At 57.6% G+C, this 21,895-nt stretch overlaps 2 protein-coding genes and 1 long non-coding RNA gene across 5 annotated transcripts in view; 2 read left to right on the top strand and 1 right to left on the bottom strand.

Annotated features, from left to right (window-relative positions):
• Cant1 (calcium activated nucleotidase 1) overlaps window positions 1–7,211 on the top strand; it is a 13,906-nt gene extending 6,695 nt beyond the window's left edge. Inside the window, exons 2-4 of one of the 2 annotated variants that reach the window (XM_027955494.2) lie at window positions 1,460–2,112; window positions 4,085–4,288; window positions 5,123–7,211. In XM_027955494.2, the coding sequence (XP_027811295.2) occupies window positions 1,482–2,112; window positions 4,085–4,288; window positions 5,123–5,493 (1,206 nt within the window). In that variant the 5' untranslated portion in view covers window positions 1,460–1,481 and the 3' untranslated portion in view covers window positions 5,494–7,211. Of the gene's footprint in view, window positions 1–76; window positions 2,113–4,084; window positions 4,289–5,122 lie in introns of those variants that run through there. The other variant, XM_027955493.3, reaches the window with a different exon arrangement.
• LOC114107986 (uncharacterized) overlaps window positions 1–11,262 on the bottom strand; it is a 12,231-nt gene extending 969 nt beyond the window's left edge. The window contains exons 1-2 of one of the 2 annotated variants that reach the window (XR_011705123.1): window positions 11,120–11,262; window positions 10,789–10,980 (exon numbers count right to left, since the gene is read on the bottom strand). This is a non-coding gene — a long non-coding RNA (uncharacterized lncRNA). The remainder of the gene's footprint in view (window positions 1–10,788; window positions 10,981–11,119) is intronic. The other variant, XR_011705124.1, reaches the window with a different exon arrangement.
• On the top strand, window positions 9,471–21,895 carry Lgals3bp (galectin 3 binding protein). The gene is made up of 6 exons (XM_027955491.2): window positions 9,471–9,763; window positions 11,635–11,690; window positions 16,000–16,191; window positions 16,530–16,661; window positions 17,733–17,985; window positions 20,430–21,895. Exons 2-6 carry the CDS (start codon window positions 11,639–11,641, stop codon window positions 21,544–21,546), a joined length of 1,746 nt encoding a protein of 581 aa, XP_027811292.2. The 5' UTR covers window positions 9,471–9,763; window positions 11,635–11,638; the 3' UTR covers window positions 21,547–21,895.

Here is a 21,895-nt window from a genome sequence, read left to right as displayed (position 1 = left end):
AGGGAGAAACAGAACCCATCAGGGAAAAGTCCTCCAGGCAGGAAGGCCACAGTGACCACCTGTGGCCATTGCCAAGAAGCAGCCCTTGCCCAAGAGACCCACCCTGTGAGGTGGTTGCCATAGCCCCTTAGGGGCCTGGAATCTTCTCCCACTCTTGCTCAGAATAGCAGACCTCATGCACACACTTCACCCTTGAACCTGGCCCTGCAGGCTAAAACCCGACTGTCCAAGGAGAGGGCGTGAGATGCAGGCTTCCATGTGGGGCATTGCCCTGTAAACGGCCTGCAGCCTGGATGTGGGTGCCTCGTGGTCAGGTGCACAAGGGCCCAAGGTTCACACACAGCTGCTGGGGTGCCCAGACCATTCCCAGATGTTGCCTGGCGGTGAGAGCAGCAGCTGCCCATGAAGTCACATGTGTTTTGTTCCCTGTTTTCTTGAGGTGGCAGACATGCTCCATTGATCCAGAAGGGAGGTACTGAACTGCTTTAAGTTGAAGGTGGAAGGGCCAGGAGCAGTGGCCAGCTGTGTCCCCAGCAGAGCCAGGAGCAGCTTCTCGATGGCACTGGGCAACTGTCCTGGAGACAGGCAGCTCCCCACTCCAGGGAGGGGGGCAATGCTGATGCTGGCCTGGCACCTCTGTGGTCCCGCTGAACCATCGCTCTCTGCCTGGAAGCAAGCAAGGAGGGTGTGGAAAAGAGCCACCACTCCTGCCCACCACCACCAGCGCCCAACCCTGAACTTGCCTGGGGTGTGGCCCGGGAGGGGCCCAGGGCTTGGCCAAGGCCTTGGGTGAGCCCAGCAGTCCTCTGGAGCCTGTGTACACACAGGCTGGGCCCCCAGCAGCAGGAGTGGCTCGGACTCTGTCCCTGCAGTCGTGGAAGTTAGTAGAAGGCGCCAGGGAGGAGTCGCTTCCAGCCGCACATCAAGTCGGTGGAGGTCTTCTGCCTGGCTCCCATCTGCTTTATTTTTCATTTCATGGGCTTGGCCCAGGAAGTAAAGCCTCATTCGCCTACTAAGCCCCTGTCCAGTCTGTGCTGGGCACTGACTGGGAGCTGGGGGTGCTGAGGTGGAGGCAGAAATTAACAGTCCCGCTGTGTAACATGGGGAGGGCTTATAGGAGGTGACATTTGGGTCTGTGCCCCCTCTGTTGCCCTGCTCCCTTCCCCACTTGACTCCCCTGTTTGTTCCCCTTTAGAGTCTGTAAGACACCAGCCCACCCCAAACCCCTCATTCTTGCTCATCTTTATGTCTTGCCAGCTGGGACAGGGACAGGGGATAATTTTTCTTCTAAAAAGATGTTGTCTTGCTGAATAAGAGTAAATAAAGCTTGCTGGGGTCAGGTTTTGACAGAGCCACGAAAGCCCGTTTCTTCTGGATAAGCCTGACTGCAGCCTGGACACTCTGCTGAGACCATGTCCTTCCTGCTTGCTGACCACTCTCCTCTCTCCTTGGGGTGCAGGTTCTGCCCGGTGCTCAGTCTGATGCCCATCCAGCCCTCTGACCACCTGGAATGGAATGAGCCTATGCACTCCCTCCGGATAAGTGTGGGGGGACTTCCTGTGCTGGCGTCCATGACCAAGGCTGCAGATCCCCGCTTCCGTCCCCGCTGGAGGGTGATCCTGACATCCTTCGTGGGCGCAGCCCTCTTCTGGCTGCTGTACTCCCACCGCCCAGCCCCGGGCAGGACTCTTGCTCACAATGCACACAACTGGAGACTTGGCCAGATGCCTGCTGCCCACTACAATGACACCTACCCCCTCTCGGCCCCCCAGAGGACACCAGGTGGACTTCGGTACCGAATTGCAGTCATTGCTGACCTGGACACAGAGTCTAAGGCCCAGGAGGAAAACACCTGGTTCAGTTACCTGAAGAAGGGCTATCTGACCCTGTCAGACAGTGGGGATAAAGTGACCATTGAGTGGGACAAAGACCATGGGATCCTAGAGTCCCACCTGGCAGAAAAGGGAAGGGGCATGGAGCTCTCTGATCTGGTTGTCTTTAATGGGAAACTCTACTCTGTGGATGACCGCACGGGGGTCATCTACCAGATCGAAGGCACGAAGGCTGTGCCCTGGGTGATTCTGTCTGATGGCGATGGGACCGTGGAAAAAGGTAAATGGAGCCACCTTCTGTTTTCACCTGTTTTTCATGTGCTGGGGAAGCTGACCCAGGGCCGTATGCATGCCAGGCAGATGCTCTACCCCGAGCCAGGTCCCAGCCCCTAAAGGGAGCCACTTCTGGCAAGTTCTCATCAGGGCCTGTGCTGGGGGACCCCGGGCCAGCTGGCTGTAGTTGGGTTTGCAGTTGAAAAGTAACCCTGGTGCCGGGTGAAGACTTCATACAGCCAGGAGTGCGAGGCTCTCACCTACTCAGCCCTGCACCCCCACCATGAACAGGAGCCACCCATCCATCACACCCAGCTGTTTCTAGAAGTCAAAGCTTATCACTAGAGCCCTCCAGAGAGCGGGACATTTCTTCCAGAATGAGTTTTAGGACCATGTCACTTCTGCTTTTGCTCCCTTCAGAACCATGTCCCCTTGTGTGTCTTCATAGGCATCTTAGGATTGGGCTGGGGTCCACCCCCAAGTACCTTACCTTGAAACCATGGTGGCCGGTGGTTCTGTTTTGAGCGAGACTTTGATCTCAGCTTCTGGAACTTGGAAGCCACTGCTACCACCCTGAGCCTATAGAAAAGGTCTCCTGAACTATCATGCTCTGCCCGGAAGCAAGCAGGGCAGGGCGGTGGTAAGGAGCCACCATTCCTGCCCACCACTAGCACCCAACCCTGAGCTTGGGTTTGCCAGGAAGGAGTTACTGCTTCTGGGGCAGGGATGAGCTGCCAGAGCTATCACATGGAGAGAGAGCCCAGGCGCCCAGGGCATTGGCCAGGTTGGCGCATCATTCCCCATTTGAGCTCTTTGGGGACCTGCCCCTTTTAGAAAGTTAAATGCACCTGGAGGCTCTTTCAGGTCAAAGAAGGAATTGCTCTAACTGGGCTCCCATGGCAGCCTCTCAGGCCGTCTCCCGGGGATGAAATCCAGCATTGCCCCCGGCTGGGTTGTTGGAGGGACACATCTCCATGTGGGAATCAGAAGATGTTGGTTGCCCAACTTCCTGCTTTATGTCCATCAGGGCTTTAGGCTGTCATTGTGTGGTTTCGTTCTTCCTCTTGGACCAGGAAGAAAGCAGGGTCACAGGGCCTTTGGGACTGGCCTGTGCTCAGGGCATCCAGAAGGGACTGAAGACCCAGTGAATGGAGCATCTTATCACAGATGTGGCTCAGGAAACGAGGTCACTGGGGCTGCCAGAATTCAGCAGGACCCCCCAGAGCCACCTGCAGAGAAGTCTCCCAGGAGCTGCTGTCCTCAGTGCAGGGAGGGGCTGGAGCTCCAGCTCCTTGGAGCTGAGAAGCTTGCAGGATATTTGGGAAAACAACCACAAGTTAGCATCAGGGGTTAGAACAGGTCAGAATGTGCTAGAAGAACAAAGGCCCCCAGCCTGAACTGTGCTGCAGCCTTCAAAGGTTGGCTCATAGTAAATAAGTCAGCTAAGAGAAAAACAGAGGTAGTCCTGAATAAATACATCAAAATGAAGACGCATCTGAACACCAGGCCTCCTGGGCAGTCCCGCCGCAGACCACACGGGCTGTCAGGCCTGCTGTCAGGCCTCTAGCATCTGAGAGTGGTCTTGGGGATGGGGGGCAGCTTGAGGGGTTGGGGGCGGAGGGGAGGGGAGGGTGGAGCTGCAGTGCCGGAGGGACTCAAGCCACTCACAGAGACTTCCTGCTAGGGTTGCCAAAGGAAGATGGGGTCTTCCTCAGAGGGCAGAAAGCGGGGAGGGAGGTACTGCCGTCTCTGGGATGCCTGGGTGTGGGGCTCTGCATAGGCTCCTGCCCCTGGCTCCTGCCCCTGCCCAGTGAAATTCAAATGCCGTGACTTCTGCTGTCCAAAGCTGCTGCGCCGGCCGCCAGGGCTCCGTGGCCTGACTGGCGGCAGCTCCTGCAGGCCCGGCATGGGGGGAGGCGTGGCGTAAGTGGGGCGGCCAGCCGCAGGCACTTTCCCCCTCTCTCCTCTCCTTGCCTCAGGCTTCAAAGCTGAGTGGCTGGCTGTGAAGGAGGAGCACCTGTACGTGGGCGGCCTGGGCAAGGAGTGGACCACCACCACTGGGGAGGTGATGAATGAGAACCCCGAGTGGGTGAAGGTGGTGGGCCACAGGGGCAGTGTGGACCACGAGAACTGGGTGTCCAGCTACAATGCCCTGAGGGCCGCCGCTGGGATCCGACCGCCAGGTAAGAGGCGTAAGAGGCTGGCTCCGGCCCAGCCCCCACAGTCACCCCACAGGTGTTAGGTCTGAGGCCCCAGGCACAGTGACAGTCGCCTTGTGCTCAGTGTTCGTCTCTCTGTGGTTGCTGCCCTCCGGCCAGGGATTCCAGGGCTCAGGAGCCATTTTCTCTTTGTCCCTGCCTGGTCCTGACAGTACCTCCACCGCACCTCGTGGTCCACACAGGAGCAGCCCCAGCGTGGGCTATCTCTGTTCCAGGGGTTGGGGCCATGGTCCCTCCCAGTGACAGCAGGAGGAGGTGGGCAGTTCTGGCCGCCTTCCTCGACCCTTGTCCAGGGGTGTGTGCTTCTCTGGAGGCTGGGGCAGCTCCCGGTGCAGGAGGAAGTGGCTGAGCCGAGCTCCTCCTGCGGGTGCTCCTGTCTTAGAAGGGAGGGGCAGGCCTCCTCTGCCTCAGGCTGCCTCCCCTCTGGTGGCTTTGCCCACAGGTCAGACTTGCCTGTTTATTTTGTCCCCTCTCTGGGCCCTTTCTCTTTTCTGTGCCCCTTCATTAGCACCAAGGAAACAAAAATAGAGACAGAATGCCTGTCTCATGGGCACCTGGGTCAGCATCAGGAGCCAGGCTACCAAAGGCTTAGAGCGGCATTTGCTGTCTGCTGTGCCTGCCTGTGCTGTCACCAGCCACAGGAAGGTCGGTGAGGGCCCTCAGTTCCTGCTGCCCACAGGTCCTGAGTCCCTGCTCCCTGCCACTGCAGCGAGGGCCAGCACACCTGATGGGAGGGGGAGGACCGGCTGGGGCATCCTGCCGAATGTGCTTGGTGACCTGTTTGTCCTGTGTCCTAAGGCTACCTCATTCATGAATCTGCCTGCTGGAGCGACACCCTACAGCGCTGGTTCTTCCTGCCTCGCAGGGCCAGCCACGAGCGCTACAGTGAGAAGGAAGATGAGCACAAGGGCACCAACCTCCTCCTGAGCGCGGCCCAGGACTTCGGGGACATCTCCGTCCGCCGTGTTGGGGAGCTGGTCCCCACACACGGCTTCTCATCCTTCAAGTTCATCCCCAACACTGACGACCAGATAATCGTGGCCCTCAAGTCTGAAGAGGACACTGGCATCATCGCCAGCTACATCATGGCCTTCACGCTTGATGGGCGCGTCCTCCTCCCAGAGACCAAGATAGGAAGTGTGAAGTATGAAGGAATAGAGTTCATATAGATTAAAATGCTCCCAACGCCAGCAAGGCTGAGCAGGGCCTCTGGTTCTGTAAAGCCCAGGGGACTCACTTCTGTTGTCTTCTCTTTGTAACCATGAGGTGTGTATCTGGCTTCGTCCCCAGAGCAGGGAGTTCAGTCCCTGGCAGGGAGCAGCCCGAGGTTGTGAGCGGCAGGGAGGCCGCCCGGCCCTGACCAGCTCCCAGCTCTGCACTGCCCGGCGGCTGCAGAGACGGACCGCTGCAGGCATCTTGATCTGGGCCGCCGGCCGCCCGCCCGCCCGCCAGGTTCTGCCCCCCTCTGGCCCACATGGCCTCCCGGGCTTGCCTTTCCCTGTGCTCTCTGTGTAGTCGGTGCTTCAGGAGCACCTAGGGCGCTGAAGCAGGTGCCCTGTCTTGGAAACCACAGGGAGTGGAGGCAGACCTGCTGTGAGGAGCTCCCAGCTACCCCCATCCTCCTCTCAAACCCGGGCATCCATTCCATGCGCCCCCAGATCCTTGGAAAGTAAATGTTTACACTGCAGGATGCATGGAGCATGGTGGCCTCTGGGGACACCTGCCCACTGCTGACTGGCACCCTGCAAGGTTGCTCCCAGCCACCCCACAGCCAAGGACCCTTTGGGAATTTCTATGGCTGTGTAGCACTGTGAGGTTTTAATTATTAACTTATTTTTACTAAAGTAGTTTCCTCTCTTATCAAACAGAATCACCAAATCTCACCCCACAGAGCAAAGTCACAGTGAATAAATTTGCCACCAGCGGCAGGAAGTTGTCACTAAGCAGCCACAGGTGGCAAAGCCAGTTTACAGTGGTGTCTGAGTGCTTGGCTCGCGGCCATTCCCTGGCAGCTTTCAGAAGGCGCCTTGCCCTTCAGGACTCTCACGGATGACTTGAATGTCTCGTTCCCTGACCCCGGAGGCACCCTAGTTCTGGCCGGCCGGCAGCTGACCCTTGACCAGGGCAGCTTTGTTCTGGAGGTTGTCCTGCCACCTCCTGGGTTTCTCTCCATGGCCTTCCTCCTCCCTGTGGGAGTTTTGCAGCCTCCTCTCTGTGGAAGCTTCGCACAGACTTGGCTCCTTGTTGGTCCCTGTTGTCTCTTCCCAGTGCTGGGGAGGTGGGGGTGGTTGGGGACAGAGGTAAGGCAGGACTAAGCCAAGAAGGGATGAGTCCATTCATCATGGCATCCCTGCCTGGCTGCCCCACCCTGCGACAGAAGCTCGGCGGTGGTGGGAGGGACCCTTGGCTGCATCTGGCCCTGTGCTGACCCTTGCAGACCTCTTCTACTTGGAAACTGGGACAGTCCCCTGCCGGGCTCTGGTGAGACGTCCTGCACAGCTTGGTCCTCCTGCTGTAGGAGAAGCAGCAGAGCAAAGACGCTCGACTGAACGTGATGTTTCTCCAAGCCGGGCTTCCTCGGGCACAGCCACGATCCCGCTCTCCTGCCTTTGCCTGGCGGGCTTCTGAGCTGCCACCCCCTGAGCGTCGATGCCATCAGAGCTGTTCTTTAAAACAGAATCAAGACGTCCAGAGGCCAGGCAGTCGCTGGCTTGAGGCGCTCTTGATGTGTTCTGGGGCCCCTGGGCCACAGGCCTGGTGTGCGAGTGACTTCCAGAGACCTTGAAGCCAGCCTTCCCTGTCCCCGTGTTCGCTGCTGTCGGCATGATGATTGTTTCCTTCCCTTTGTCCGTTTGTTTCATAAACAATAAAGCACAGGGGAACGTGAGTGCTCGTCTCCTGCTCTGTGCTGACCAGGCCAAGTCCCCCCCAGGGCACCCTTCTCTCAGGAGCACGGACAAAGCCGGGCAGGAGAGTCCTTGGCCCCCCCCCGGGGGCAGTGGGACAGGCACCCCCTGGCCCGGGACGCCTCTTGGGAAGCCGTGGCGTCCTGTCCAGCTTCCACGGTCTGCACAGGCCCCAGGGTGTGAGGAACGGAGGCTGAGAGCACAGGCTCCTCAACCCTGCTGGCCCTTGCTGTGTGTCCAGGACACATTCCCTGACTTCCCTCCCCTGGTGTCCTGGCCATGTGGATAGTGAGTGAATGTGCGTAAGGGCTCTGAGTGGCCACATGCAGGTACCCGTGTTGTTGCACATCCCGGTGGGTACGCCTCGGAGCCCGGGTAAGGAAGTGGTGCTCGGGTGAGAGGTCTGGGCCCTCCCAGAAGTCTGCCCTCCCAAGGATCACAGAATCCTCATGCAAAGACCGTGGCACCTCAAAACAGGAGGGAAGAACAAGACGGAGGGGCAGCTAGAGAGAAAGGGAAGCTGGTGGTGGCAGCAAGCTTGTCCGTCATCCCCCTGTCCCTTCAGCCCTGTCCCTCCTTCCCAGGAGATCTTGTGGGTGACTGGGAGGAGTCTGACTCCCCAGGGCTTTGCCTACTCCTGTCTAGGCCCAGTGACCACCCATCCTGGCAGCCTGAGGGTGCTGACAGTGCCACTGCACAGCCACAGATACTGTGTGGCCCCTTCCCCCCGTCACCCCTTTGCAGAGAGTCCCTGTGCTGCAGCCTCCCAAGATCATCCTAATCAGGCAGGGAACTTGTACAGCCAGGGAGGGAGACCTCAAAAGGACTTAAGGACCCCCCCAGGAAGGGGACCGCAAGAAGGACCCAGAAAGCAGGGTCACGCAAGCCAAAATCCAGAGTGTCGGTGACTGAGCACCAAGGACCTGGGCAGGGACGGAGGAGAAGCGGCTAGGATGAGGAGCTGCCAACCCAGGAGGAGGAAGCAGCCGGTCTTGGCTGGCTCTTAGAGGAGCAACTCCAGGAGCCACAGGCGGGAGCTGGGCTGCTGGGCCTCGGGGGTGCACTCCTGTCCCCCCGCCACGCCCGGGGAGGATGAGGAACAGCTGTCGGGGTCTGTGTGGACCAGCCCTGAGGCCCTTGACCTGAGGAGGCTGTAAGTTGCCTCGTCTGCAGTCTCCCTGGGTCTCCACAGCTCCTCTGGGACCTGGATGGCCGGGACATGTGGTCACGACTCTCCGACACCTGCACTTGCAAGCTGGGCTCTCAGCTTTCGGGGAAGCAGAGCTGGCCACTCAGAGGAGCCACTGGAGGCTTTTAAAGTGCCCATGCCTGTCCCTACCTTAGCGGGGTGACAGTGCACTGGAAATTTGTTCTGGGTGATTCTCCTCCAGCCCAGATTGGAAACCCTGATGGGAGAGCCCTGGGCACATTCAGGAGTACACCCCGCTCTAGGACCTCAGCATGCCAGTGGTGTCACAGCAGAGGGCCTGCTGGGCCCAGAGGCCAGGCCTGGCCCTGACTTGGGCCAGCCAGGCTGTAGCTGCACTCTCCGGCATCTCTGCCCCCGTTTTGGCATTCTCAGCCCAGACAATTCTCCCTAAGCCCAGAGCCAGCTCCTGCTGGGATAGCCGGGCTCCTGGATCCCTCCCGAAGCCATCCATGTGGCTGAGGGGCTGCGGGCTCTCGCCAGCCAGGCCCAGCTCAGACTGGGGAGCCTGGAGCCCTCTGAAATCACATGAGCTGCTCCCCCAGAGGAAGTCAAGGCACCGGGGCTTTCCATGGGAGGAAGGGGAAGGGGTGTGAGCCCAGGAGGGCCATTGTGCTCCAGAGACTGCCCTGCCCCCACAGATGTCAGGAGGTGGTGGATGCAGTCCGGTGGTGCAGAGCACAGGCTGTGGGGTCAGTTGCTGTGTGAGGGTCGGGCTCATCCACTCACTTGCTTCACCCCAAAGCACACTGTCTCCCAGGTCTCAGGGCCTCCCTGCCCCTGGCCAGGGTCAGTGCATGGAGCCTCCAAGGGTGTGGCCTGCTGTGTGCAGCATGCCAAAAGCTCAAGCAATGGATCTGTGCACAATCACCACCACACAGGCTGCCCAGCCAATGAGTGCCAGGCCCAGACAAGCTGGTAGCTTGCCAGACACAGCGACAAGCCCTCTGGCCCAGAGCCCCTGTTGCTCCACCCAGCAGCCCTGCCTCCCCCTCCCCCCCCCAACACTTCCCACCCCCTCCAGAGTGCTTCCACTTGCACTGGGCTGCTGGCCTTCTCGGGTCAGACAGTGCTTGGTGCTGTTGCCACCCCACTAGGCAGAGGGGGATGAAGGGCACTGTGAGGGGTCTTCAGTAGCCAATCCCAGAGCAGACCTTGGTCAGGTGGTTTCTGGAAATCGAAACCAGACTTGGGTTTCTGAAGCATTTCCTGGGATCGGTCTGGCCTGCTCTGCCCTAGGAGGGTTTGGGGGCCAAGGACCCATCTGCAGAGGGCTCAGCAACTGCAGGAGGGGGACAGCACAGCCTTCAGTCGCTGCCTCAACAGGTAAGCTCCCACTCTTGCTCTCAGGCCAGTGCTTTCCTCTCTCTTCACTGAGCCATCAAGAGATGGTGAAGCCTCCCACTGGCATCTGGGCCTGGAGCTGGGGGACTGGTGCTCCCGAGCCCAGGACCCATCTTCCCTGCTCCCAGGACCCATCTTTCCTGCTCCCAGACCTGCAGGGCCTCTTTGTACAGTTGGGTAGGTTGTTCCCTGCACAAGGACACCAGCCGCGAGGGTAAGAATTCGGCCCTCAGCCTCTGTGCATTCTGCACCTTCCTGAAAGAAGGGTGACTTTCCTTCATTTGCATGAAGGACCAAAAGACCATATGAGCCAGCACAGGCAGCCTTGTCCCAATTCTCCAGGTAAACACAGTGCTGCCACCCAGAGTCAGCCACGTTCACATGCCATGCACCATCTCTGGGTGCATACATCTCTGTTCCCAAGGCCCCGAATTCTTGTCCCATGTGAACAAGTAAAGAGGGAAACCAGCCACCTCGATGCTCTTGGGATAGAGGTTTCCTGGGCACGGTGCTAAGACTGGGGTGGTGCCAGGTCAGGGAGGTGGGTGCCCCATCCTTCAGTCCCTACAGAGACCCCTGTGGAAGAGAGGGGCACCACAGACCCTGCCTGAGGCTTGCCAGCCATGTGACCTGGAACCAGCCAAGCTCTCCAGGCTTTGGCTCATTCTATTGTACAGGGGGCAGGGAGGGATTGTGGAGGCATTTCCAGGGTCCTGGGAGGGGGTGTGAGTGGTGTTGGAGGGGGCACACCCTGCAGGGGGCAAACTCATCACTTGCCAGTGGGCCTGGGGCCCCCCAGCTTGTTAATGCAGGTCCCAGTGTAGAGGGGTGCACCTCCTGCCACCCTGGGGATGTCACTACTGCCACCCACCAGGCCCCCACTCTAAGCAGCAGAGAACCAGGCCCAGCCTCAAGGTTACCGGCCCAGAGCACAGCCAGCCCCCTGCTGGAGGGACTGTGGAGAGTAGACTGGGTGGCACAGGGCTGTCACCTGGCTCTGCTCCTACCTGTGCATCAAGTACATAGCGGCCAGGCGTAGTGGCGCTTGCCTGTAATCCCAGCTGCTCTAGAGGCCAGCCTCAGCAACATAGTGACGTCCTCCACAACTTAGTGAGACCTGTCTCAAAATCTGAAAAATTCTAAGAATTGCTGGGGATGTAGCTCAGTGGTGAAGCGCACCAGGATGAAATGCCCAGTGCCTAAAATAAATAAATAAAATAAAATAAAAAGAGAATCACATACAGCACAGAGCTCTAGCCCAAAAGCTGAAGGCCTGAGACCTCCCATGCCCAGCCTGGCCCTTGGCCTTGATGGCCCCCAGTCTCTGAGCCTCAGTACCTTGAGTCTCAGTCATGACCCCACTCCCATCTGGCTGCACATGACCTGGGCCTCCGCCGGAGCCCTTCTCTCCACCGTCCCCAGCCCACACTCCTGTCTCGGCTATCAGTCTCTGTCACTCTGGGCCTGGTCCTGCGGCCTCCTCCTAATCGGTTCCCTGTCCCCACTCGGTCCTCTCCCTCCCACCCTCCACCTTTGCCGCCAACCTCTGTGGCACACCCCACAGGGGTCTGCTGCCTGTAGATAAGCCCCTGCCGTATCGGGCTCTCCACACCCTCCCCCTCACCTCCACTGCCCGCAGACCCCCCAGCCCACCCTCTTCATCCCACACAGCCTCACTCACCCGTCAAGGCCCCCCGGCCTGCAGACCAGGTGAGCGCCCCGCTCAGGCCGTGCATCACACCTGCCATTGGGCTCTTCAGGAGAGGGCTGCCTGCCACCCTGGGCCCCCAGGTTGGAAGAAGGTGGTGGAAGAAACAGTCCTGGTCTCACTCTGCCACTTCCCTCCACCGCAGGGCCATGGCTCTCCCTTGCCTTCTCTGGGTGTGGCTTCTGGTCCCCGGGATTCAAGGTGAGTTGAGCCACGGGAAACCCCAAAGCAAAGCCTGCGGGCTGCTGGGCCCTTGCTCTGTGGATCAAGCCCCTCCTTAGGGGGGTGTCCTGCTGGTGCCTGGTCCCAGGGATTAATGGGGGTCTTCTCTCCTGCATGGAGGAGCCCTGGTCACCCCCAGTGACGGTGTCTTGTAGATTCTGGGGAAACTGGGGCTCCCTTGGACCCAGATGAGATGCAGGTGATTGAAATACTGAGGAATACCCGCCCCATGGGAGCCAGCAGAGCCAAGCAGGGTTGCCAATCAAACCAGCAGCCACTGGGGCTGTGCTGAGGCCAAGTTTCACAGGGCCCTGGACGCTCGTCCCTGTGTTGTAGTTAAAGCTTCGTCCCAGGGTTTCATAAACTGACTTCCAGACCACTCACATATAATCGAATCAAGCCTTTATTGAAGCACACCGGTGGTGACTGACCAGAACATAAAGCTTTCCCCTGATCAGCCCCGAACAATTGCAAGGCACTCCTTATAAGCCTGAAAACCACAAAAGGAACATTTGTGGGTCCAGCCAATGCAAGCAAGCCAGGTTACAGAAGTGGGAGAGTGCAGTCAGGCGGAGGGACACTTAGCCAATCAGTTAGCCCAGTCACCCAGTTACAGAAACAGAGCCCGTTACCCTAGTTACAGAAACAGTGCCCCATCAGGTAGTTCCGTGTTCTTAAAGGTCTCTATAGCAAAAAGAAGAGGACAACTTGCCCTGGCCATGACCCTTCTAGTTGGCATGGTTGTTTTACAGAATGGAGTCACAAAACAAGATGGACTTACTTTGGCTTCACTGTCACACCTGCACTCTTGACATTGTGGGTCTTGCAGTCCCTGTCCTGTCCTGGTGGCCCCGCATAGACCTGACACACCCCCTGATCACCGCCCTTCGGTGTGGGTGACCCCACTTCAGGCACCCAGCTCCTGCTAGACTGTCGGCACCAGCAGGGTCGAGGGGTGCCAGTGCGCTGAGCCTCGGGAGGACGAGTGGGGGCAGGAGCCCAGTTTCCTCTCTGGGCTTGAAGTACAGATGGACTTGGAATTTTCTAACTTTACGATGGTACAAAGGCCTTAGGAATCTAGTAGAAACCGAATTTGAATCTTTTTTAAAATATGGTTTTAGGCATATTTAAATGATATGCACGCTCGTATACACACACAAGTGTACACCCATATTTAAATCGACTTCCCCCAAATTATTTTGTGTGGCTTACAACAAAATACTTACATACAATAAAATTAAGTAAATGGACAGTCAAGGCCACCAGGAGGAGGAACATGCTAATTAGTGGGGCCAATGCATGATTGACAACCAGCTGTGAACACAAGAAAGGAGAAATGTTGACCCTTTTTATGTCATTTTAGCAAATTTTGTGAAGGCAATGATGTTTTCCTGGCCATATTTTTAATTCTAATGGTACTCACCATTGGAATTTAAAATTCTTGATACTTATTTTCTTTTTTTTTTTTGATACTTATTTTCAAATGAAATAATTAAATTTTTTAAAGTATTTGCAAAAGGACTGATGCCGAAGAGCATAAGAGAGTACCTGAGGCAGCTCCTCTGTAAACCCCAAAGTCAGCTTGTACATCAGAGTCAGCTGCAGGCAGTTCCCCTCAGTCTGGTGCCCCAGGATCATGTAGAAGACTGGAATTCTGTCACTTCTCCTAGGAGAAGGCAGCTTTCCTTCCCTGCTTCTGGCGTTCACAAGTGACCCAGAGTCCAGTGTGTGTTCTTCTGTCAGTACAAACGTGCCACTAACATGCAAGACGTGTGTTTCAACCTTCATTTCCCCAGTTCTAAAGGCGCTGGACCCACCAGTTTTTGGCTTTTTAATTTTTTTAGTTATAGTTGGACACAATACCTTTATTTTTATTTATTTATTTTATGTGGTGCTGAGGATCGAACCCGGTGCTTCCCATGTGCTAGGCGAGGGCTCTACTGCTGAGCCCCAGCCCAGTCCCTGGACCCACTGGTTTTCTAGAAGCAGATCAATGGCTTGGAAGAGTTACGGAAGGAGTTGCCTTAGTGTACTTTCTTATGCACCTTGTACTATCCGAGCCTCCAAAGGAGAACGCAAATCCATGGCCCCATGTGCTACATCCTGGGAGTCTACGCTCAGACTATGGAAAGCATTAAAACTCTGACTTTATTTTTTATCTGCTGCATGCTTTTTAATTTTCTTTTTGTGTGTTATGTGTTTATAATAATAAGTAATGTACCCATGCAGTGGTACTTTTTTTTTTTTTTTTTTGGTGGTGCTGGGGGTTGAACCCAGGGCCTTATGCATGCAAGACAAGCCCTTGACCAACTGAGCTGTATCCCCAGCCCCATTTTTTAATGTGTGCATAAATATACTGAAGCTATATGCTTATTTTACTGATAGCAGTGCAGTCCTGGGTTAAAGTTCCTTTTTCATTGGCATTCTGTGTAATATCGAACAGTCTTATCTAATTTGTCCCTGCCTCATTTCTCTTAGCGGCAAAATAGAGATAATAATACTTAGCATTGAACTCAGAACAGTGCAACTTGGGTAAAGATCACATTTTTCCTTTTGTCAACTAAATGCAGAGGATCATTAATATAACCTTTAATATCACCACTATAAAATACTATGACTTTATATACTTTTCCCTTTAAAATGACTTTCCTTTAAAAAAATAAGATATCACATTTCTAAATACCCCTTTGTTTTCTAAACCTCACAAACTCAAGTTTTTTCTGTTTCTCTTCACACTCTTACATCAATACACACACTCATACTCATTTGATAGCTTTATAAATGAGAGAAAGCCTGAAAGATGGCATCCAGGAAAAAAGAAGGACTTGAAATAACTTCTTATTCAGGTTGTTTATAAGTTTTAAAGCTATGCATTAGGCGATAAAATCACATTGCTTATTTAATCCTTAAAATGTTTGTCAAAGAATAACACACAGATTCTCAAATCAGAGGAACCTCAGGAAAACATCGATGGCCTCACACAATGCCTGCCACATGGGAGAAGCTGAATAAACTTTTAATGAAGGGAATCTGGGAAAAGCTTCTTACTTTAATCTTAAAAACGAAACTCAACCTTGATCATCACAGACTACGTAACTTGCTTAAGATCGCTCAACTAGTGAAAGAGTTAAGTCTCGGATTTATTCCTCCTAATTTCCAGCTCTAGCTTTTCCCCAGACATCTGTTGACTTGTTTATTTCAGACTTAAATACAATCTGCCAAAGGTGCATCACAGACTTAAAAAAAAAAAAAATTGAGACCAGCTGTCAGATTCACCGTCTCCAAGTCACTGAACACACGATATTCACATATGATGGGAAATATGTAAAACAAAAGTCATATATCTACATATATACACTATAAAAACACAAGTCTTGCACATTTTGAATCTAAAGACCTATTTTTAAGGCAAGGGGTCAGTAAGCCGTCTTCCATGACTTACTCTACGTTAGAGCACAGTTGCCTGTCCACCAGCTAAAGCAGGTTGGCCATTGTTTTAGTCACCTTTTTCGCTGCTGGGACGAAAGGATCTGACCAGGACAACTGTCAGGAGGAAACGTTTATTTGAGGGCTCACGGTTTCAGAGGTCTTAGTCCATAGAAGGCCGGTTCCCCTCCTGGGGGCTGAGGGGAGGCTGAGCATCATGGCGGGAGAGTGTGGCAGAGGGAAGTGGCTCACACCAGGAAGCAGAGAGAGCCATGCTTTGAACCTTGACTTCTGATTCTTTCCTGGACTGGAAACACCTGGTCTATGCTCTCTTGCGATATTGCGCGGCGACCAGAGCTGCTGTTCCGGCTCCAGCTCAGACCCATGGCCTGGAGACTGGGGGCCGCCTGGCTGACTGCACCTGGACGTGCTGCTGAGCTGGGGTGTGCTGGAGCTGAGCTGGGTCCAGCACCCCTTCAACTTTCCATAATTTCAATGACAGTGGGTTCCCCAGGACCCCATGGTGAGTCACAGGGCATTTGTGCTGCCTGAGCGTCCGGCTCCCTGGCCTACTGCCCCGCAGGCTGGCACCAGAGCCACAGGTGGGGCTCCTTCCCTTCCCATCTTTCCCTGGGGGTCTCACCACTTCTGCGCTGAGGTGCTAGAGCACAAGGGTCCTGGTGTCCCTTTTCTGGGGAGCCAAGAGCTCAGGGCTTGAAGACAAGGAAAGGAAACTTAACCTCTGGTGCTCCATGTGGCCATTCCCTCCGCCCAGTGGACCCTCACCCCCGGCTGGGTAGCGAGGGAGGGTGGTGCCACGGGGGCCAGATCTCCTCCCAGCTGACCTTGGCTTTCCCCGCAGGTGTGAAGGATGGGGACATGCGGCTGGCCAACGGGGCCGCAGCTAACGAGGGCCGTGTGGAGATCTTCTATGGAGGCCAGTGGGGCACAGTGTGCGACAACCTCTGGGACCTCACCGATGCCAGCGTCGTCTGCCGGGCCCTGGGGTTTGAGAACGCCACAGAGGCACTGGGTGGAGCCGCCTTCGGGCCAGGTGGGGCCTATTCTGTCCCCCAAAACTGAAGAGAGTGAGAATCCCCCAAGATGAGGCTGTCAGGGTGCAAGGACGGGCAGACTCTTCCTACTAGGGCAGTATAAGCAAACCCTCAGAGGCCCGAAGCCCTGCAGAAGGCCCCAAGGGGCGGTTCCTTCAGGCTTGGCTGGGGTGACAGAAGGTGCTGGGCGAGTGGCTCAAGAGCCTCACTGTGTGCCCTCTCCAGCCCCCAAGCTCTGCTCCCTAGAACCACCCAGAGGTTTCCATTGTCTGTGGCAGCCCTGGCCCTGTTGGCAGGGCCTCCCCCAGCCAGCCTTGTCCTCCCTGCTGTGCTCCAGGAACAGGACCTGTCATGCTGGATGAGGTCGAGTGCACAGGGTCAGAGCCCTCCCTGGCCGACTGCAAATCCCTGGGCTGGCTGAAGAGCAACTGCAGGCACAAGCAGGACGCCAGCGTGGTCTGCTCCAACGGTGAGTGGCCCCAGTGCCTCCAGTGTCACGCGTCGGGGTCCCGTGGGACCAGGAGCGGGGACTGTGCTCACATCTCTGCCCCCCACCCAACCTTCGGAGTTGGGGTGCTGCTCCGCCCACTCTCCTCGAGAGGCCAGAAGTCTGCAGAGCCCACTCCCTCCCAGGAGGAGCCCCTTTGTGGAGCCCCTTCAGAAGTACCTCACTCACCTGACTGCCCACGGCCAGGCGAGCAGCCCCGCCCAGTGCCCGTGAGGCCCGAGCATTGGAGGCTGGTCACCCCAAACAGCAGGGTTGCACGGCTCTCCTGGCCCAGGCCACAGACCACAGGCAGGGGTGGAGACTTCCCGAAGGGGGAAGGCCAGGGTGCCCCCGGCCCTGACTCCTTTCCCACTCGAAGGGCCCAGCCTGCTCTGCAAGCCAGACGCCTGGTGGGAGTGCCCTTCCTCTCTGCCAGGGCAGCTCTTCCTGGGCTGGCACACACGGGGCCTGGGTGCTCTCCACCCTGAGCTGGGGCCCCCAAGACATGGGGTGTCAAATCCCACCTGTTTGGACAAGCTGGGGATCAAGGCTGGCTGGGGTGGGGGCTCACCCTGAGGAGGACACTGGAGGCATAACTGGGCCATGAGGGCTGGGAGTCAGGGGAGGAGCGAGGGGCTGCCCCACCTGGTCTAAATGCTGGCCTCCATTCAGAGCTGCCCATGGCAGAGAGGACCTGTTCTAACACGGAGCAGGCTTTGGGAGGGCAGAAGAGGGGCTGCCCAGGCCTCCCTCCTCCTCCTCCAGGATCCCTGAGGTCTGACCTAGGTTTGCCCCAGGGCCCTAACTCCTCAAGCCACCCAAGCAGGGCCCAGAGTGGGGCAGAGCCACCTGCAGGCCTGGAGGGTCGGCAGGGTCCCGCCTGACCCAGGGCAGCTGCCCGCTCCCCGCAGGCTCGGCACGAACCCAGGTCTCTTCCTGGAGCCTTTCTGGCAGGTCCTCGGGCAGCAGCACCTTCAGCAGACCACAAAACTGACTCCTGGGGGTGGGATGGGCCGGGTCACAGAGCAAGTGAGCACCTCCCTCGCCCTCTAGAAACCAGGAGCGCCCACACCCTCGACCTCTCCGAGGAGCTCTCCTTCGCGCTCGGCCAGGTCTTCGACAACCAGAGGGACTGTGACCTCTTCATCCACGTGGTGGGACAGGGGCCGGAGGAGCTGGACCTCTGTGCCCACACACTGATCCTGACCGCCAACCCCGAGGCGCAGGCCCTGTCGGGGGCGCCGGGCAGCAACATCACCATGAGCGTGGACTCTGAGTGCATGCCCGTGGTCAGGGACTTTATCAGGTGAGTCGCCTCGTCCTCGGGGACTCCAGCAGTGCCCTGGGCTGGGTCCCTCTTTCAGAGACCCTTGGGGGTGAGGGCGACAGCACCAGCACAGCGGGACTGTTGTGCACACAAGCAATTCACACCCTCACACAAGCATTTGCACAATTGTGCACATGCACACGCCCGTGCTCCCACAGATCCACGTTCACGAATTCTCACACACACTTGCTGCAGGCACGCTTGTGCCCTCAGACAGGGACAGACTCACGCATCTGAGCCTCTGAGCACATGGCCCAGGCACCCTCACTCGTATGCTCACCCACACTCTCACTTGCACACTCGACTGGGCCCAGGTGTTGCCCCCCGTGCTCACACCCGCATACACATAAATACATCCATTTTCCTGACGCACATGTGAACGTCTCCCTGAATCACCACATGCCATAGACGACGTCTCTGAGCGCTCTGTGGATGGATCAGGAATTTTCCTTGGGCAGCAGAGCCCAGCTTGTTGTGGGGTGGCCGGGCGGGCAGGTGCAGGAGGAGCTGGGAAGGGGTGCTGGGCATGCCCCCCGGTCAGGAGAAATCTCCCACAGAGGCATGAAAAAGCCAAAATGGCTCGGACTTCCGATGAGACGCAGCAGTGGCTAGACAGGGTGAATGTGCCTCTCAGCAGGCCCGGGCTCAGTTACCCTTGGGCTCAGCCAGGGCTCAGTTCCCTTTCACAGACGGGGAAAGGGAGAGTGTGGGCCTGCATCACCGCAGAGGCCAGGCCCTGCTCCTGAGCCCCAGGCCCTCCGCCAGGCCTCCCGGCCAGCCTGGGTGTACAGCTCGACCGCCCGCTGCCTCCTGGGGCTTGTGTTTGGAAAGCAGCCATGTTTTAAACGCTGCGTCTATTACAATTTATTCTCTCATTCTATAACCCAAAGCTTTCTATGACAGAAAATGGCATTTAAGTGTGAGCGATATTGGCGATTAGAAGCAGACTAACGAGTTTCCTTCCAGCCTGGCATAAAACTTGCTGAGTGGTCTGTGCCACAGGAATGCCGGGCTCCGTTTCTACGGCATGTCAGAGAAGGGGGCAGGCGCCCATCCCGGCCTTCCTGGCCAGCCAGCGCCACTGCCCTGGGTCGGAGGTCAGCGACCCCGTGCCCTTCCCCTGGCCTCCCCGCCTCTGTCTCTCTGTGTCCCTGTCTCTCCCTCTCTTTCCGAGGCAGGCAGAGAAGCTGCAGTGAGCTCCCAAGACCTCAGAAGGCCACCCATTCTCCTTCCCTCTACCCCTCACTCCCAAGGCCACCGTGGACCAAGAGGGGTGTCCTGCTGCTTAGCCAGCCCTCTGCCCGTCTCCCTGGGTCTCTGGGGCCCCTAGTTCCCCTTGGCCTCGGGCCTTTTTCCTCTCTCACAATGAGTTCTCTTCCCCGAGAGAGACCAGCAGGACCGGGACACCCACCTGATCCCTGTCTCTGCCTCCGCCTGGCGATGGGGCACCCTGAGAGGTGCCTGCCTGAGGCTGGGCCCTGGATGGGGTAGGTGGTCTGAGGCATGATAAACCCAAAGTGGCCCTGACCTCTGCCTGGAGAACCTGGCATGGGGCCAGCCGGCTGGAGCCTCTGCGCCTCTGTGGATGCAGTAGGGACTCAGCCGCCCAGGGACCATTCTGGCACAGGATGACATTTAAAAGCTAGTGACAGCTGGGTGCAGTGGCGCATGCCTGTAATCCCATCTACCCAGGAGTCTGAGGCAGGAGGATCACAAATTCAAGGTCAGCCTCAGCCTCAGCAATTTAGCAAGACCAAAAAGAAAAAAGCTAATAACAACCCCTTCTTTGGTGGCCTTCCTAACTTGTCTGTGCCATCTGAGCCGTCATCAACAGCCTGCCGCCTGGCACCCTCCCTATGAGAGGCCTGCATGCTTCAGGATGGGTCAGTGAATGTCGGTCCTGGGTGGGCTGTGGCCAGAGGAGTCAGCTGCCCAGTTCGGCCTCCAAGTTGGCTGTGACGAGGACACCAGGGAGTGGGCTGTCTGGGATCACCTCTGAGCACACCGTGCCCGCTGCCCTCGTGGGCTCTTGGTCACAGGGAGAGCAGACAGGAAGCCACAGGGTGCCCATCACAGGACGTGAATAGGTGCTGGGCAGAGATGCCCATGAGAACCAGGCAGGGACTGAAGGGTCAGTCGGGGGGGGGCATGGCTGCAGGACAGGAGGCCAGTGCCCAGGGTGCCTGAGGTCCAGCCCAGACCCACCACGAAGGTGCCCATGATGACAGCAGGAGAGACGGGGAGGGGGCCTCATCACCGGGAGGGAGGACGAGGTGTGGGTGTCCCCTCCGCAGTCCCTCGCCCATGGTCCCATACCCTGAAGTGGCTCTCAGCTGGCGTGAGGTTTGGGGCCTGGAGAGTGGGGGAGACAGCGCCCCCTGTCGGGCCCAGTGAGAAGGTGTAAGAGATGGCTGTGTCCCCAGGTACTTGTACTCCCGGAGGATAGAGGTCTCCCTGTCATCAGTCAAGTGCTTCCACAAGCTAGCCTCGGCCTACGGGGCCCAGCAGCTGCAGGCCTACTGCGGGCGCCTCTTCGCCACACTGCTCCCCCAGGACCCCTCCTTCCGCGCACCCCTGGACCTCTACGCCTATGCACTGGCCACTGGAGATGCGCTGCTGGAGGAGCTGTGCGTGCAGTTCCTGGCCTGGAACTTTGAGGCCCTGACGCAGGTCGAGGACTGGCTGAGTGTCCCCACAACCCTGCTCCAGGTGCTGCTTCCCAGGACTGAGTTGACTGTGTCCAGCGAGCTGGCCCTGCTCCAGGCCTTGGACATCTGGAGCAGGGGCACGGGCGCCTCCCACGGGGAGGTGGAGGACCTCGTCCAGCACGTCCGCTTCCCCATGATGCTGCCCGAGGACCTCTTTGAGCTGCAGTTCAACCTGTCCCTGTACCGGGCTCACGAGGCCCTGTTCCAGAAGAAGATCATACAGGCCCTGGAGTTCCACACGGTGCCCTTCCGGCTGCTGGCCCAGTACCGAGGCCTGAACCTCACTGAGGACACCTACATGCCCCGGATGTACACCTCAGCCACCTGGAGCGCTATGGTGACAAGGGACTCCAGGAACCGTCAGAACCAGGGGCTGTGGCATGGGTCCCGGTCCCGGTTTGCATTCCCATACACTCCAGAACCTTATAGCGGCAGATATGGGCCCTACCGGTCCTTCCAGACCCCGCAACACCCCAGCTTCCTCTTCAGGGCCAAGCTGACGTCCTGGACTCTGCTCTACCTCCCCACCATGCAGAGCTGCTGGAACTACGGGCTGTCCTGCTCCTCCGGCGAGCTCCCCGTGCTGGGCCTCACCATGTCTGGCTACCGGGATCCCACCATTGGCTACGAGAACAAAGCCCTGATCCTCTGCGAAGGGCGCTTTGTGGCGGATGTCACTGACTTTGAGGGCTTAAAGGCTATGATCCCCAGTGCCGCGGCCACCAACAGTTCCAGGAGAGCTTCCGCCTTCCCCTGCACCTCAGGGGCCTTCAGTGGCTTCCGAGTGACAATTCGCCCTTTCTATCTGACCAACACCACCGGCCTGGACTAGACGGCGTGGCCCAGAGACTGGGGGTGAGGCGAGGGCAACACAGGAAGGTGGGCATGCCCCAGATGCCCACACGGAGGGCTCCTTCCTTCACCTCCATCCTCTCTGCAGCCACCTCCAGCAACTGGCCACCAGATGTCCCCCTGCCTCCACCAGTCTCTGAGCTTATAGAAATTGCTGGAAGGTTTTGCCGTGGATGCTGGGAGCTCCCAGGACGCCCACTGCCTGCGGGCTCGCGGGTGGCAACAAGGCGGGACCAAGATGGCTGGGGGTTTCCTGTGTCCCTGCTGTTGCTCAGGCCACGCTCACTGCTCTGACGACATTAATCACACTCTGCTTCCCACTCGGCTCA

This window comes from Marmota flaviventris, chromosome 17 (genome assembly GCF_047511675.1).
Source record: "Marmota flaviventris isolate mMarFla1 chromosome 17, mMarFla1.hap1, whole genome shotgun sequence".
NCBI classification, from domain to species: Eukaryota; Metazoa; Chordata; class Mammalia; order Rodentia; family Sciuridae; genus Marmota; species Marmota flaviventris.
The sequence above is the reverse complement of the archived record's forward strand: the minus strand, read 5'-3'. Positions and strand labels throughout refer to the sequence as shown.